This window comes from Nicotiana tabacum, chromosome 22, assembly GCF_000715075.1.
Source record: "Nicotiana tabacum cultivar K326 chromosome 22, ASM71507v2, whole genome shotgun sequence".
NCBI classification, from domain to species: Eukaryota; Viridiplantae; Streptophyta; class Magnoliopsida; order Solanales; family Solanaceae; genus Nicotiana; species Nicotiana tabacum.
In genome coordinates, this window is record NC_134101.1 from 19,784,921 (window position 1) to 19,800,163 (window position 15,243).

A 15,243-nucleotide genomic window follows, 5' to 3' on the forward strand; every position below is an offset into this window, starting at 1 on the left:
GTCCTAACAACCCTGTAGCCTCTCGAAGATAAGTACAGACGTCTCTGTACCGATCCGCAAGACTCTACTAGACTTGCTCATGACTTATGAGACCTATGTAACCTAGGCTCTGATACCAACTTTTCACGACCCAAAATTTTAACCTATCGTGATGGCGCCTATCTCGATACTAGTCAAGCCGATAATCTCAATAAACCAAAATTTCTTTTAAGTTTGAAAATATAATATTTAAACACAACCCACAAATCTCGCAAATACATATACAAACACTCCCAAAACCTGGTGTCACTGAGTACATGAGCATCTAATATGAATACAAGTTTGGAAAATATGGTCCATAACAGTCTGAGACCAAATACAGTAAATAAGGAGATAGGGAAGGAGAGGCAATGTATGCGAAATACGGCAACTACCTCAGAATCTCCGAAAAATTAACTGTGCGAAAGAATCAACACCCGCTATGTCCGGGAATACCTAAATTTGCACACAAAGTGCAGGGTGTAGCATGAGTACAACCAACTCAGCAAGTAACAATAATAAATAAGGAACTGAAGATAGTGACGAGCCATGCTATCAATTCCAGCAGTTTAAGTCAAATCAGTTTTATACAATTCAAGTTCATATAATCCGGATATAAAATCTTTCAGAGAATTTCACAACAATGACAGATAGCAACTAAGTGCAATAACAAATTGAAAGCAAGTATAACCTCTCAGGGCAATAGTTACTCAACTCGTCACAACAGCTCAACCACTCGGCTCTCAGCCCTCAGCACTCACACTCAATGGGTACCAGCGCTCACTGGGGGTGTACAGACTCCAAAGGGGCTCCTATAGCCCAAGCGCTATAATCTACATGAACAACTCACGTGCTATAGTGTAAATATCTGAATCCGCACGGACAACTCACGTGATGCGCGGACAACTCACGTGTTATAGTATAATATAAGGATCCGCACAGACAACTCACGTATTCCACGGATAACTCACGTGCTATAGTATAATATCTCACAATCAGGCCCTCGGCCTAACTCAGTCATAAATCTCTCCAGTCTCTCGTGCTCTCAATAGTCATGATACTCGGCCCAAATAACAATAATATGATGCATCAATAATGAATAATAAATATTGAGATAAAATAAACAAGGAAACTGTGACTGAGTACAAAAAAAATAATTTAGCAGATAATTCAACATGTACAAGACCTCTCTGGTCTTTACAACACCATCACATAGCCTAAGCATGCTTCACTGTCAAATTTTATAGCACAGAAATGGCACATAACTAACGATAAGCTTATTCAACTTTCCAGTTTCACGGAATGGACCAATTCCCCATTTCCCACGTTGCACGCCCACACGCCCATCACCTAGCATGTGCGTCACCTCCAAAATACTCACATAATACAATAATCTGGGGTTTCATACCCTCAAGATCAGATTTAAAACTGTTACTTGCCTCAAACCGTGAAATTCTTATTCCGCTAAGCCTTTTGCCTCATGAATTGGCCTCCAAACGCCTCGAATCTAGCCATAAATAATACGGATCAGTCAATAAAATTCCATAAGAAAATGTAAATTTTCCATAAAAATCCTAAATTTAACTCAAAAATCGCACGTGGGGCCCATATCTCAAAATTTGACGAAACTCACAAAATCCGACAACCCATTCAATTACGAGTCCACCCATATCAATTTTATTAAATTTCGATAACAACTCGACCTCCAAATCTAAAATTTAAGTTCATGAAAAGTTTTGTAAAATCTTGATTTCTTTCATTTAAATCCGAAATAAATGATAAATATAACCATTGATTTATGAAATATAATCAGTTTTGGATATAGGACACTCACCCAAGTTGAAGTGGTGAAAAATCCCTTTAAAATCGCCCAAATCCGAGACTCAAAACTCAAAAATGAGTAAAAATGGCTAACTCCCGTTTTTAAGCATTCTGCCTAGGCAAGTCGCATGTGTGAAATGAGACTTTGCCTGATTTTCGGGCAAATATAAACTGCTACCAGCCTTCATTCAGTCGACCATAACTTTCTGTACAATTGTCTAAATGATGAATGGTTTAACTTTGTGGTAACTAGAATCAAAGGGATACAACTTTTATGTTTTGATAATTTTCAAATTCCTTATAGATTTCTAGACATAAGCTTCCAAAGTCGACTCCACGCATCCAAAGTTTCTGGCGAAACAGAATTTTCTGGCGAAACTGCTTTACCAACCTTTATTTAGTTGACTATAACTTTCTGTAGAAATATACAAATGATAAAAGGTTTAACTTTCTGGAAACTAGAATCAAAGAGCTACAACTTTTATGTTTTAAAACTTTCCAAATTCCTTATAGATTTCGAGATATAAGCTTCCAAATTCAGCTATGCATTGCACTAGTTGCTGTCCAAAAATAGCTTTTGCAACAGAAAAATTCCAGCAGCTCCTTTTGTCCGAAATCCATTCCGTTAACCTTCCGAAATCCACCCAAGGCCCTCGGGATCTTAACCAAATATACCAACATGTCCCAAAATACAATACGAACTTAGTTTGAGGCGTCAAACCATGTCAAACAACGCCGAAATTACGAATCGCACATCGAATCGAATTATGAGTTTTCAAATCTTTCAACTTCTATATTTTGCGCCAAAACGTATTAAGTCAATTCTAACTGACCTCAAATTTTACACACAAGTCATAAATGACATAGCAGATCTATGAAAATTTTCAGAACTGAATTCTGACTCTGATATCAAAAGACAATTCCTCGGTCAAACTTTCCAAAAATTTAACTTTTGTCATTTCAAGCCTAATTCCTCTACCGACCTCCAAATAATTTTTCGGACATGCTCCTAAGTCCAAAATTACTAACGGGGCTATTCAAATCATCAAAACTCTATTCTGGGGTCGTTTACACATAAGTTAATATCCAGTCAACTATTTCAACTTAAGCTTCCAACATAAAATTCATTCTTCCAAGCTAACTCCGAAATACCTTAAAACCAAAATCGACAATTCACACACAAGTCATAATACCTCGTAGGAAGTTATTCAGGACTTCAAATAGTTGAAAGGAATGTAAATGTTCAAAACAACCGGTCGGGTCGTTACAATAACTCCGTAAGTATTATAATAGTGAAAGTTATGGAGAAGAGTAGTGAGCATTACTCCTTTGTGGTTATGGACATCCACCATAATTCAATATTTTATAATACTCCCCCTTGGAGTCCATAGATAATATGCCTCGTTAAAACCTTGCTAAAAAAAACCATGGAAAAAAAATCCTAGTGAAGGAAAAAGAGTATACATATCATGTAATATGCATTGCTTGCTGCCTCGTTAAAAACCTTGTCAGAAAAACTCAGTGGGATAAAACCGTAGCCAAGAAAAAAAAAAGTATGACGCGTATTTTTCTCCCCCTGATGAAAACATCAATTTATTTCACTTAGATGGTGTGTTCCGATCATGTATACCAACTTCTCAAATATTGAGGTTAATCATGCTTCGTTGAATAGAATCACCAAATTATCAAGCGAACAAATTTATTGAACATTTATTTCACTGTTCGATGAAGATTGTGTCTGATAAAGAACTTTGATGAAATATATGATTTATTCTGTCTCCTTCAATATATCATTCTTTCAATTGAGATAAACAAACATCATTGTCTTCAGTATTATTGGAGTCTTCTCTTCAAAGTAAAGTCAAACGCCGGTTATGTGTTGAGTGACTTGATTTATCAGTTATTAGTATATTGACATTGTTGAATAAGTATCAATAATTTATTGCCTTGTGAAATAATAATATGGCGGTACCCTCACATACAAATAGATTGTTTGAAGAGCGAACTTCAAAAAATACCTGCATTTGCATAACCAACAAAACTTTGGCAATATTTGTTAGAATAAACAAATATATATCAAGGATTCCTTTTGCAATATAATACTAATAGTATTCAAATATCTTCATATAGGAATAAAACTATATCTTGCTTGCATATTGTTATACTCGTAGTTCTAGCAAGATACATTGGTGCACCAACTGCACTAGACACAAAAACAAATCATGTACGACATGATCGCTTTAATTCACATAAGAATTTATTGAAGCTTTATTTAATAAATTTCTTGGGAACCTTAATATGCTTAAGAACAATTTAAATCCTTCAATGATTTTCATTATACGCATATCAAGTTTTTCATGTACTGCTAGATTAAAACCTGAAATGACTACATCCACCACAGGAGAACATGCCTCTATATAATCAATGCCAGGATATTTGCAAATCTTCTTGTGTCATAAGTTATCTTTATGTCTATCGACTTGACCTTTTTCGCACAAGAACAAATTTATACCACCATTGGCTTTATACTTCCAGGTGTTGGGACTATCCGTCGAACTTCATATTTTTCATGTGAAGTCAAATTTCATTGCGTATTTTTTATTTGGCCAATCATTTATCTGTCCAAATTTCATAACAGATTTGAGCTCAAGATCCTCGTCAATATTAATAAAATTGAGCGCTACATTATATTAACAACATCATTGATGATCATTTTGTATCAGTTCCATCATCACTCAATAAAGCCATAACTTGTCGAGATCTCATTATTTTCAAGTACCTGAGCCTCTTACATAAGGTCTTATTAAATGTTATGTCATTGTGCTCTTATAAGGTACTTGCTTCCTTAGTATGACCATCTTTATCAATTGCTCCCCTCCTTCTTCAAGGAGTTTTATATTTGAAACCGATTGGTATGTTACGCTTCTTGTGTGCCATAGACTCTGTCTCTCGTGGACTTTATGTTATTTGGAGCATTAGCAACTGAAATATGACATTTAGCTTTAGGTCAGCAAATGCGTCTGGCAATAATTTGCAAATGAATTATCACTTGAACTTCAAGTTCATATTTTCTTGTACGAGGATCTATATGTATTCATAATAATTCATTCCACGTATCACTTTCTCAGCTGCCCATCTTCCTCCCCTAATGTTGGGATCACCAACACATTTCTCAACCTTATTTGGGAACCCATCTTTGTGCATTGTAGTGTCATAATTAAATCATATAGTACATCCATATTTCTAGATGAAAATTATTTGATTCCTGACCCTGAACCGATTGTGATAGGGAGAAATTTTCATAACTTGGCTAGATGCGTACAAGTGCTGTTGTATATTAAATAATACATCTCATACCAAATTTCATTCTGAGAGTTTTGTTCTCGTAACCAATGGTTTAGCTATAATCGGATGCATATAACTTCTGCTAAATCAACTTGGATTTAAACCAACATTATCAATATAAATCACCATAATTTATATTCTAGAACTGTGCTCTAATAATTTGAGTAATCAATCTTGCAAAAGTCAAGCTACAATTTGATAACAAACGCACGTGTGACCATACAATAGATGCATCTATTAAAATCATATAATAGTAAACGGTCCACTTGGCATGTGACTGGGCCCATATATTTATCACCTTTGATTTGTTCCATAAATCAAGGGATTCACTCCCAACCTTAACTAGTATATTATGAGAATAAGCAGCACAAGAAAATTCTCGAAGAATCTTCTATTTCTTCAATATACGTGAATTCTCAATTAATTTTTGCATCATAATTGAACCGGGATGGCCAACCGGTCATGCCAACTAATATTTATTTCAGTAAACCTCTAATTTACTTGTGGCATGTAATTCCATCATCATGCTTATACTCGTGTAGTACAAATAGAAGAAAAGTCGAGTAAGTTTTTATATTTATCCGGTATGATTATAGTAATTTGGAGATATCCAATCTTCTTTTCATTTATAGTCTCAATATGTCAACCATTTTGGCTTGTACATTTGAAACTCAAAAAGTTTCTTTTAAGACTTACTACAGTATTAATGTCATGAATAATTTTACCCATCCGGGTAGTAACAATTTAGCTCTCCCGGAATTCTTAATTGATTTTGTACTATAAGATCTTTTGTCACACCATCCATATGATGAATATCTCCTTTACGGAGAAAATTATATAATAATAATTATTATGGTCCAACCATTATAAGCAAAATTATTTCTTGCTTTAATTTTGCCTTTTGATAACTTTTATAAGGCATGTCAAAATATTTTTGGCATATCACATGTACGCGACCAATGACATGTTCACGTAACCACATAATAATATTTATTCTCTTTATTTCATTCAAACCTCCCTTAGAGGTGAGTTGTGTGGTATTCGTCCAATCATGCATTGCATGTCTTTATTCATTACTTTTATCACATATTGCCACATTCACCTTTAAGAATGGGTCTGCATTCTCAATGCTTATCAAAAGTCACATTCTCTTAAAGGAATGGATCATAATCAACGACGTGCTTTATTATTTTTCATACCAATTTGATTGTAAACATTGCCTTCACATTTTGAAGGAATATTTTGAGAACCCTTATTGTTCTCATTTTATAATCATAGTGATGACTATTATTATTTTGATCTTTGGAGCGTCCACATTCATTGGTCAATCACTTGTCTTTATTTGGACTTATTATGTGCCGCTGCCACATTCACTTCAAGAATGTAGCAAATCAAGTGGGACAATCTTCATGCCTTTTCATGAAAAATATATTATTTTTCTTTAGTCATCATCATATCATTAATATGGTACAATGTGATTCAAACCCAATGTCTTACCAATATAAAGGCATGTTAGGCCATAATGAATTGAGACTCATTAATAGCAAGGGACAGAAATAATTTTAAATATAGAGAAAATACTTACCTTTTGAGTTAAACTCTTCATAATGTCATTTGGATATAATTCTCGACAATAGACTCTCGTTTACTCATATCAGCTAAGTAATTAGTGTCAAACATATATATGAAAATACAAAATAATATTAAAAATTTACATGTGGTCTTTGCTGCAATAACCCTGCTCCAAGATGAGAGTGATGTGGCCAGAACATTAAGGAAAAACGATCTAGCAAATAGAATAATAGTAATACTAGTTACCACGCACTTTTGTGAAAACTAAGTATTATGTTCTCGAGAAAAATAAAGAGATATAGCAGAACCTTTAAGTCAACTAGGGAATAAAAAAATAGGGGACAAATCTCTGTCTATTATCTACTACTATATGATTTTCATATAGAAATGATTCAATATGTTAATTTGATAAGATCTATCATCAATGAAAAAATTGGTGTAGTACATACTTCTTGTACTAATATACTATATGTAAATCTATCAAAACACATAGTTTAGATATAGTACTACTATATCATGCATTAACATTTCATTACCCATAAAAAAATGAGACAAATAATGAATAAGTCTAACACGCTTGTTCAAGCTAACAAGTATAAAAGTCGGTGAATTCAAATACAAACTAACATAAAACTGGTAGAATCAAATACCTTTTTCCTCTTAACAAACGTGGGTATATCAATCTTAAAATAATCACATATAAAATACTTAAATACTTATAGCCAAAGCCAATTATAGTAAAATCAGTAAAGAGACAATTCATACGTTTGGTTGATTACAAAATCATTGTAATGATATAACTATATCCCTTTTTTTAAATCAAAGTAAAAAAAATTTGTTACATACCTAACTCTTAGAGAAGAACATTTGAAAATATTATATCACTTTGGCAACCATATATGCCGTGTAACTAAGTTATAGTTCAAGGATATTTTCTAATGTAAGACATTCAACTTAAAGAACTATTACATGATAAATCATTCGAGATAGATGATAAACCACATATGTTTTATTATTTCATAAAATAATTTAGTACCATAAGTAATAATAAACCATCTAGATAGATATACTTTATGTATGACTATGAACTATCCAATATGAATGAAATAAATATTTGAGTTGTAGCTATATGAAAAACGTTGCTCAAGTATGATACATCATACATATATGACCATAAGACATTTATATTGCCATATATTAACCCTTCCAATTGGTATTTAAGTAAGCACAAAAATTATATACTTAGGAGCATACCTTGAAATAATGAACCACTTACCAAAAAAAAGATAATCCATAGAACACTTGTCTCACTGTCGATACGAAATCCAACAAGCTTACACATTGGAAGCTACAATGTTACTTTACTATGGTAATATAAAAAGATAATCCATAAAACACTTGTCTCACTGTGAAATCCAACAACCTTACACATTAGAAGCTACAATGTTACTTTACTATGGTAATATAAAAACATATCAACTTTGTTGCGACACATTTCCTAAAAGTTGAGAAGGATTGTCGTAGAGAACAATCGTGCTGATAACGTGTTATGAAATATAACTCAAAGTAACAATATAGAATAAGAAAAAATAAGTTAAGAGATATAGAGAGAAAGAGAGGAGAGATTTTCTTATTTTTTCTTCAATTGTGTTAATTTTTCATCTATTACAAGACATTTATATAAGCATGAAAAATAAAAAAATATATTATTGAATATGTCATTAAGCATTTAATATCATGGAGGAAGATCACGAGGAGATTATGAAATTATAATCATAACTTTTTAATTATTATAGTAGTGAAAATTATGAATATAATGGAGAAAAGTAGTGAACATTATTCCTTTTGTGGTTATGGACATACAACATAATTCAAGATTTTATAACACAATGTGTATTAGTGTAATAGAAAATTTTTTAAAAGAAAGAAAGAAAGGAAACTTTCTCAAAATTTATCCGCAACCGCTTTGTCGGGTAGCGCTCATCATAAAGGGCTTAAGGCGGGAAAAAGTTTCTCTCTCCAGTACTCTCTGCCTCTCTCACACACGCGCTTACATTCGCTAATCGCTCTCTAAAAATCTCAGGAAGCTTCTTAGGGTTTCTGATTCACCTCGCAATGGCGGACTCCACCGAGACGGAGGCGATAAGAGTAATCTCCCGAATTGGGAAACAATTGGGTGCATACAAAACTTGCCCCAATAAAGATACTCTAGTGAACTTATTAAAAGTAAGACCTTACTATCAACTACCTTTACTGGTTTCTCCAAATTTTGGACATGTTTTATTAATATTCTTTACCTATTAATCTGTTATTTCTAACACTGATATATTTTAATGTTTTAGTAATTTATCATTTGATGCTCTAATTCTCACATGCATGCCTTGCCCTTGCGACTGAAGATATTATAAGTTTGGGTTCCATTTGATCCACTCGTAGTATTTATCAAAGACTCTTTTTTTCCTTTTCAATTCTGTTATTGCTTATTGTGTTGGCAATTTTTGCTCTTTTTTCACTACGTTCTCTTCATTATCGGAGCTTAGTAAGTTTGTTAAGGATTTTTTTTTGACATAGAAATCTATCATCTGAATTAGCTGTAAGTTTTTTTTCTTCCTTTTTGCTATTTATAGCCTGTTTATCCAAGCTTCTAAAATAAGCTTCTTATTTTGAGAAGTGTTTTTCTCAAAATTGTTTTTTCAAAAAAACGCTTTTGATGAGAAGCAATTTGTGTTTGACTAGTTAATTTAAAAAACAATGTTGAGCATCTAATTTAAAAAACACTGTTGAGCATCAATTAGTGTTTGGTCAAAAAAAAGTGCTTTTAAGTAGTTAAAAAAAAAGTGCTTTCAGGGATAATTTATTTTTTCATGCTTGTCAAAAACTTGTTCTGCTTTTACTCAAAAACATTTTGTTTTCCTTTTTAAAAGCTTGGCCAAACAACTCAACTTTGGAAAAAAGCACTTTTGGCCCAAAAGAAGCTTGACCAAACATGCTATTAGTTCTTGTATTTTTAAATGATATCATCTAGTATGAAGGAACATACCTATAATTCACTTCTCAACTAGTACTAGTGAGGGTTCACATTATATGGTGGAAGCAAAGGCAATTGTAAATGGAGTACAGAGTCTGATGTGCCTTTGGGCTCTTTAGAAATGTATATATACTTTCTTGGGTTAAGAAAATGTGACACCTTCTTGGGGCATTTGTAAATAAAATACTTATAAAAGGAAAAGAATAATAAGTATTGTTACTCCAAGAGTGTTGGCTCAGTGCCAAGGGCGCAATGTGGAATGTGACTGTAAGGCACAAGTCATGATTTGGACCTTGCTGCTGCAATGCTTTGTATTTAAGTGGGAGCAGGGTAAAGGCATACTTGCCTGAGTTTCGAACACGTTGCCAAATTGGGTTGAGCCAGCTAACTCACAGGGGATTTTTTGGTTATAATAAAAGTATGATTGTTAGCATCTGGATGAAGTTTTCTTGGCTTTTGAGAATTATTGTGCTTTGTCTTCTCAGATGCCATATTACTCTCTAGTTCTTTGCATGACATGAGCTGTTTCTGCTGCAGCAAGCCAATCGTGCTTTTGCAGGGTTAAAGCAGTCAGAATCACTGAAGTCTGTCATTAAACCCTTGAGCAGTTCTCTTGTTAAACATAGTTTACTTCTTCACAAGGACAAAGATATCAGACTTCTGGTTGGCATCTGCTTCTGCGAAATTATCCGTGTCTTGGCACCAGACCCCGAATTTACTGATGCAGTTTCTAGGGTAAATTCTGATTTTGTGCAATTGTTTCTGTTATATGGTCCCCTCCGTGCTACCTTCTTCTTTATCCTCTCCCTTTTAGTAATCGTCTGTAATACTGTCAATACAATTGCTGACTTTCAAATTTTAACAGGATATATTTAGACTTCTCGTCAATATCTTCGCAGAGCTTGACGATACCAAGAATCCTTACTTCAGCATGAGGGTACAGCTATTAGAGACTGTTGCAAAACTGAGGTTTTGTTTGATAATGCTAGATATCGACTGTGAAGATTTGGTTAAAAAATTGTTCAAAAACTTTTTTGCTGTCTTGAGGTGAAATTCTTTAATTCTTTATTATTAGTCCTTTTTCCTGATTGATTCTGAGGGCTTAGATGCCCCCTCCCCCTTTGCTCATCTTTTAAACTCCTTGATTTGTCTAGTAGTTGAATTGCTTTGAGAAACAGCGCATGAAGAAAACCGGTTAAAATAAAAGTGGCTGCGGATGATTATATCTGATGCTAGGAATTTCACCCAAGCCAGGAAATCTCGGGATGCTAAATTGAATTTACATAATTGTTTACCATGTCACGTTCTCATGCTTAATTTTATAGTTCAAATTTCCTGCGGTTTACATGGGCACATCTCTTGAAGGTTAGTTTTACTATCTGATGGTGCTAACCTTTTCCTTGTAGGGAACATCACCCTCCAAGTATGGTTTCTGCAGTAGTATCGATAATGTCACAAATTTTGGAGGAGAAGATGAAGGAGAAAATGCAAGAGAAAGAGAGGAGCAGTTCTGAGCTGCTCACTTTTGAAAAAAAAGTTTCTGAGCCCCTTTTGGATGTGGTTTTGCAGAACCTATTGAAAGAAGCAAAGGTAGATATGATGATCTATAACTTAATAAGATCCAAAGCTAAAAGTGGTTGCTGCATTAGCAGTTTCAGGAGTACTTTCAACTTTGTTTGAGAGAGATGAAAAACTTTCTTTCCTTTATCCCTGTAAAACAGAAATTTTGATCTTCTTTTTGTCCCTTCTCCAAGATGAAATTAGCAGTAGTACCTAGTGCTGTAATCTTTACTCAATGATGTTGTCTTGAAGCCACAAACCAAGTTTTATTTGGTGTCACCTTCTCACTGGAGAACAGTTGGAGGAGGGGTAGGGTGGTAGCTGAAGCTTTGAAGAGGATGTTCTGTTTTCTGTGTCTTCCTTTCTGAACTTATAAAACTTTAATTAAGGACTTAAGTACTCCTAAGTCTTCAGATTTACTCTGCCTCCATTATAATTTTTTTCCCTTTCTGTTTCCTTTCTCTAGCTAATTTCTTATTCAATTATATATTTTCCATTTCTAAATCAATTTATGTCACCTATTAAGAGCAAATGAAAGTTTATTTAATTCATATAGACCTTTTTTCCAAATTAAAATGAATGGTTTCTGATGTTTTGTCCTACAGCAGTGTACAGTTTCTGATGCAGAACATCTTATACCTCTATATAAGTTCATGGATCAATTTTTACACTCTTCTTATCTAAATAAACCAAGAAAGTGATCTCTTGCCCTGAAGTGGCACTTGTGATGAAGCTATTCATTCATATATGTGTGTGTGTATATATATATATATATATAGATGTGTGTGTGTTGATCTAATGTATGGGTTAGTTGCACGTCACTTGTTAGGTAGTGGAGTGGGCCCATTATCCAATGAGTTCCGAATCATGTGCCATTGGCCCTCGCTCGGGATTTCTCAGTTTATATATATATATATATATATAGTCCTTCGTTTCAATTTATGTGAACCTATTTCTATATGTATATGTATTCCTCCATTTCAATTTATGTGAACCTATTTTCATTTTATTCCGTGCAAAAAAAAATGACTTCTCTCCATATTTGGAAACAATGTACCTTTATGCAATGAAAAACAATTGTGTGTAGACCGCGGTGCTGTGGCTGTTCATTTCTTACAATTGAGTGTCTGTGACCTAACTTCATGTTTGTGAGCTTGCTCATATTGCCTGTCCTAAGCCCAAATACGGGAGTAGGGTTGTGAAAGATAGGGCAGGATGGAGGAAAAAAATTCTTACGGGTGATACCATTTAGTTGGGGTTAAGTTTAGTCACGTTGATACATTTACTTGTCCAATGTTCATTGAGAGCAAGTTTTGTTAGAAGTTCATTCACTGTCAGATAACAGATATAGAGAGAGCATTCCGCACACAAATCCCTCTATGGGGAGGAAATCTTTTTTTATTTCAGGTGATAAATCCTTTGATCTTATTGAAGATAGTGTGGGATTTGACAGATGATATGTATGGATAGAACGTGGTCGGAGATTCACGAGCTAGATTCAGATTGACGAAGAAAACTTGAGATGGGTATGTGAGCAAATGCATCAAGCTTCACGGGTTATGGGAATCTCTACAGAAGATGGGGGAGGAAGATTCAAGCTTACGTCTATAGGGTCTATCAGAACTACAACAACTATGGCAGATATCTCAGAATTGAAGTATGGGTAGGGGAAAGGAAAAAAGCAATTATCATTCCAAAAGTTGTTCACAATAAGGGCTGGGGAGACATAGCAGGGAAAATATTACACATTCTGGGGGAAGCTTCAAATTACAAATACAAGGAATTTACAGATTTGCAAAGAAGTCTATTCATAGCTGCTGCTCAAATCTTGAAATGGCCTCTGCAACAGGTGGATGATAAAACCCTAGGTGAAACTAAAGACTTTTTAGCAAAATGCTTGGTTGGCTGCTTCAATGATCCCTTCAACTCAAGTCCCAACACTGAAGTCATACAGAAATGGTTTCTCACAAGGTGGAAAGTGACAGCCGACCTCAGAATCACCCCTATTGCTCACAACAAATTTCTTTTTGAACTACCTTCCAAACAAGAAGCAGCCAGAGTCAAAGCAGGTGACTGGTTTGGAATGGAAGACGCCTATCCCTAGAATGGAGGTCGCCTGAATATGGGTCTTTTCCGATGAAGAATGAAACAGGGTAAAGATGGGTCAAAGCATTTGGCATCCCATTGCATGGCTGGACAACGAATTCTTTTTGACATATCGGTGAGCTCTGCGGAGGCTTTATTGATGTGGATGAAGACACTAAGCACAAAACTCATTTTTACTGGGCTAGAATTTGTGTCCAAAGCAAAGCCGAATTCCCCCCTAAAGGAACTAGAAATGATGATTGATGGTGTGAGATTCAAGATCTCAATTCTGGAGGACCAAATATCAAACATTATCGCGGATGGTGACGCTGTAGCAGCTTCAGAGAAGGGAAAAATGGTGGAAGTAGGGTTGAAGTTACCGCCGGCCGTCGCTTCCTCGAGCCTATCAAAGAAGACATTGGAAAACGCTTCGGTACATAGCCTGCAACATCGACGACCGAGCCACTTTAATTCAAACGGGCAAAAAAGAACAATGTGGACAACACGCCACGTGGACCAGCAAAACTTGTAAATAGTAAGTTAGGCAAAGAGGCTGTCAAAACTATGGGCCGAAAACTAGACCAAGTGTATTATAAAAGAGGCCCAAAGACCAAATTAAAAACAAAGGGAACTTCTGCGAAATGGCTGGCTATTGGGCCTCTAATAGACCCACGTGTTAATAGAAACAGTCCTATCACTCTTGCAAATCAATTCGACCCCATCAATGCTGAAATAGAAGCCTTAGAAGGGCTGCGAACAGTCCAGTTGGCCAGGGACAACGCTTGTGACACAACATCAAATGCAGATGATGAGGCAGAGCAGACGATGTTAATCATTCCAGGGCAGCCATTACTAAAGCAGTTCAACTCAGTGAGTAGTTCTGAAGCTGATGTCTCTTCTTGTGACACTCTCTCCCTCCCTTGGTATGATTTGGGCTCCTCTAGTATGCAACCAAGCAGTTCTCCAGCAGTTATTGAAACTTCAAGATGGACCAAATCAGTGATGGTCAAAGCATGCAAGGCATTTGGAATTCATTCTTCGGGGTTTGAGCATGAGATTCTTTGTATGGTCTTGCGCATGGAACAAAATAGACAAGAGCAAATCCAAAAGCAGAAATCTTTAATCAAGGCGAGTTCAAAGGGTAAGAACAAGCAAACATTGGAGCTGGAAAGATTGAAATGGGGAATGAATTCTGATGGCAAGAAGGAAGGGGTTAAGGGCAGGTATTACAAAGCATTCTCTGGATGAAGATCAAAATTCTTAGTTGGAATGTGCGGGGTCTCAATGAAGCAGAAAAAAGGAGTACGATAAAGTCACTAATTCACAAATGGAAAGCAGATATAGTATGTCTACAAGAAACAAAGATAGAAGACTGGTCACCACTCTTGATCAGACAAGTTTGGGGCAACAGATGGGTTGAATGGGCAGCTCTGAATTCAATTGGAAGAAGTGGTGGAGTCATTGTGCTTTGGGATAAAAGGCAATTGTCCAACATGGGAGTACATCAAGGTCTCAACACTATTTCTTGTATGCTTGAAAGCTCACAAGAAGACTTCAGGTGGTGTTTCACAGGGGTTATGGTCCACATAACAACATAGAGAGGGAGAACTTCTGGCATGAACTTGCAGCTATCAGAGGCATTTGGGAGGATCAATGGGTCATAGGAGGAGACTTCAATGTTTTTAGATATGAAAGCGAAAGATACAACTGTGTTAGAAGGTCCAGGGCTATGAAATCTTTTACAGATATCATCCAAGACTTGGGCATCATCGATCTACCCCTTCAAGGAGTTCATTACACTTGGTTCAGAGGGG

The 15,243-nt window shown here is 35.3% G+C and overlaps 1 protein-coding gene across 8 annotated transcripts in view; it reads left to right on the forward strand.

The window, feature by feature from the left end:
• Positions 1 to 8,764: 8,764 nt before the first annotated feature.
• LOC107788939 (sister chromatid cohesion protein PDS5 homolog B) overlaps positions 8,765 to 15,243 on the forward strand; it is a 34,522-nt gene continuing 28,043 nt past the window's right edge. For 7 of the 8 annotated variants that reach the window (XM_016610683.2, XM_075243899.1, XM_075243897.1 and 4 more), the window contains exons 1-4: positions 8,765 to 8,982; positions 10,322 to 10,519; positions 10,650 to 10,831; positions 11,191 to 11,374. In XM_016610683.2, the coding sequence (XP_016466169.1) occupies positions 8,872 to 8,982; positions 10,322 to 10,519; positions 10,650 to 10,831; positions 11,191 to 11,374 (675 nt within the window). In that variant the 5' untranslated portion in view covers positions 8,765 to 8,871. Of the gene's footprint in view, positions 8,983 to 10,321; positions 10,520 to 10,649; positions 10,832 to 11,190; positions 11,375 to 15,243 lie in introns of those variants that run through there. The other variant, XM_075243901.1, reaches the window with a different exon arrangement.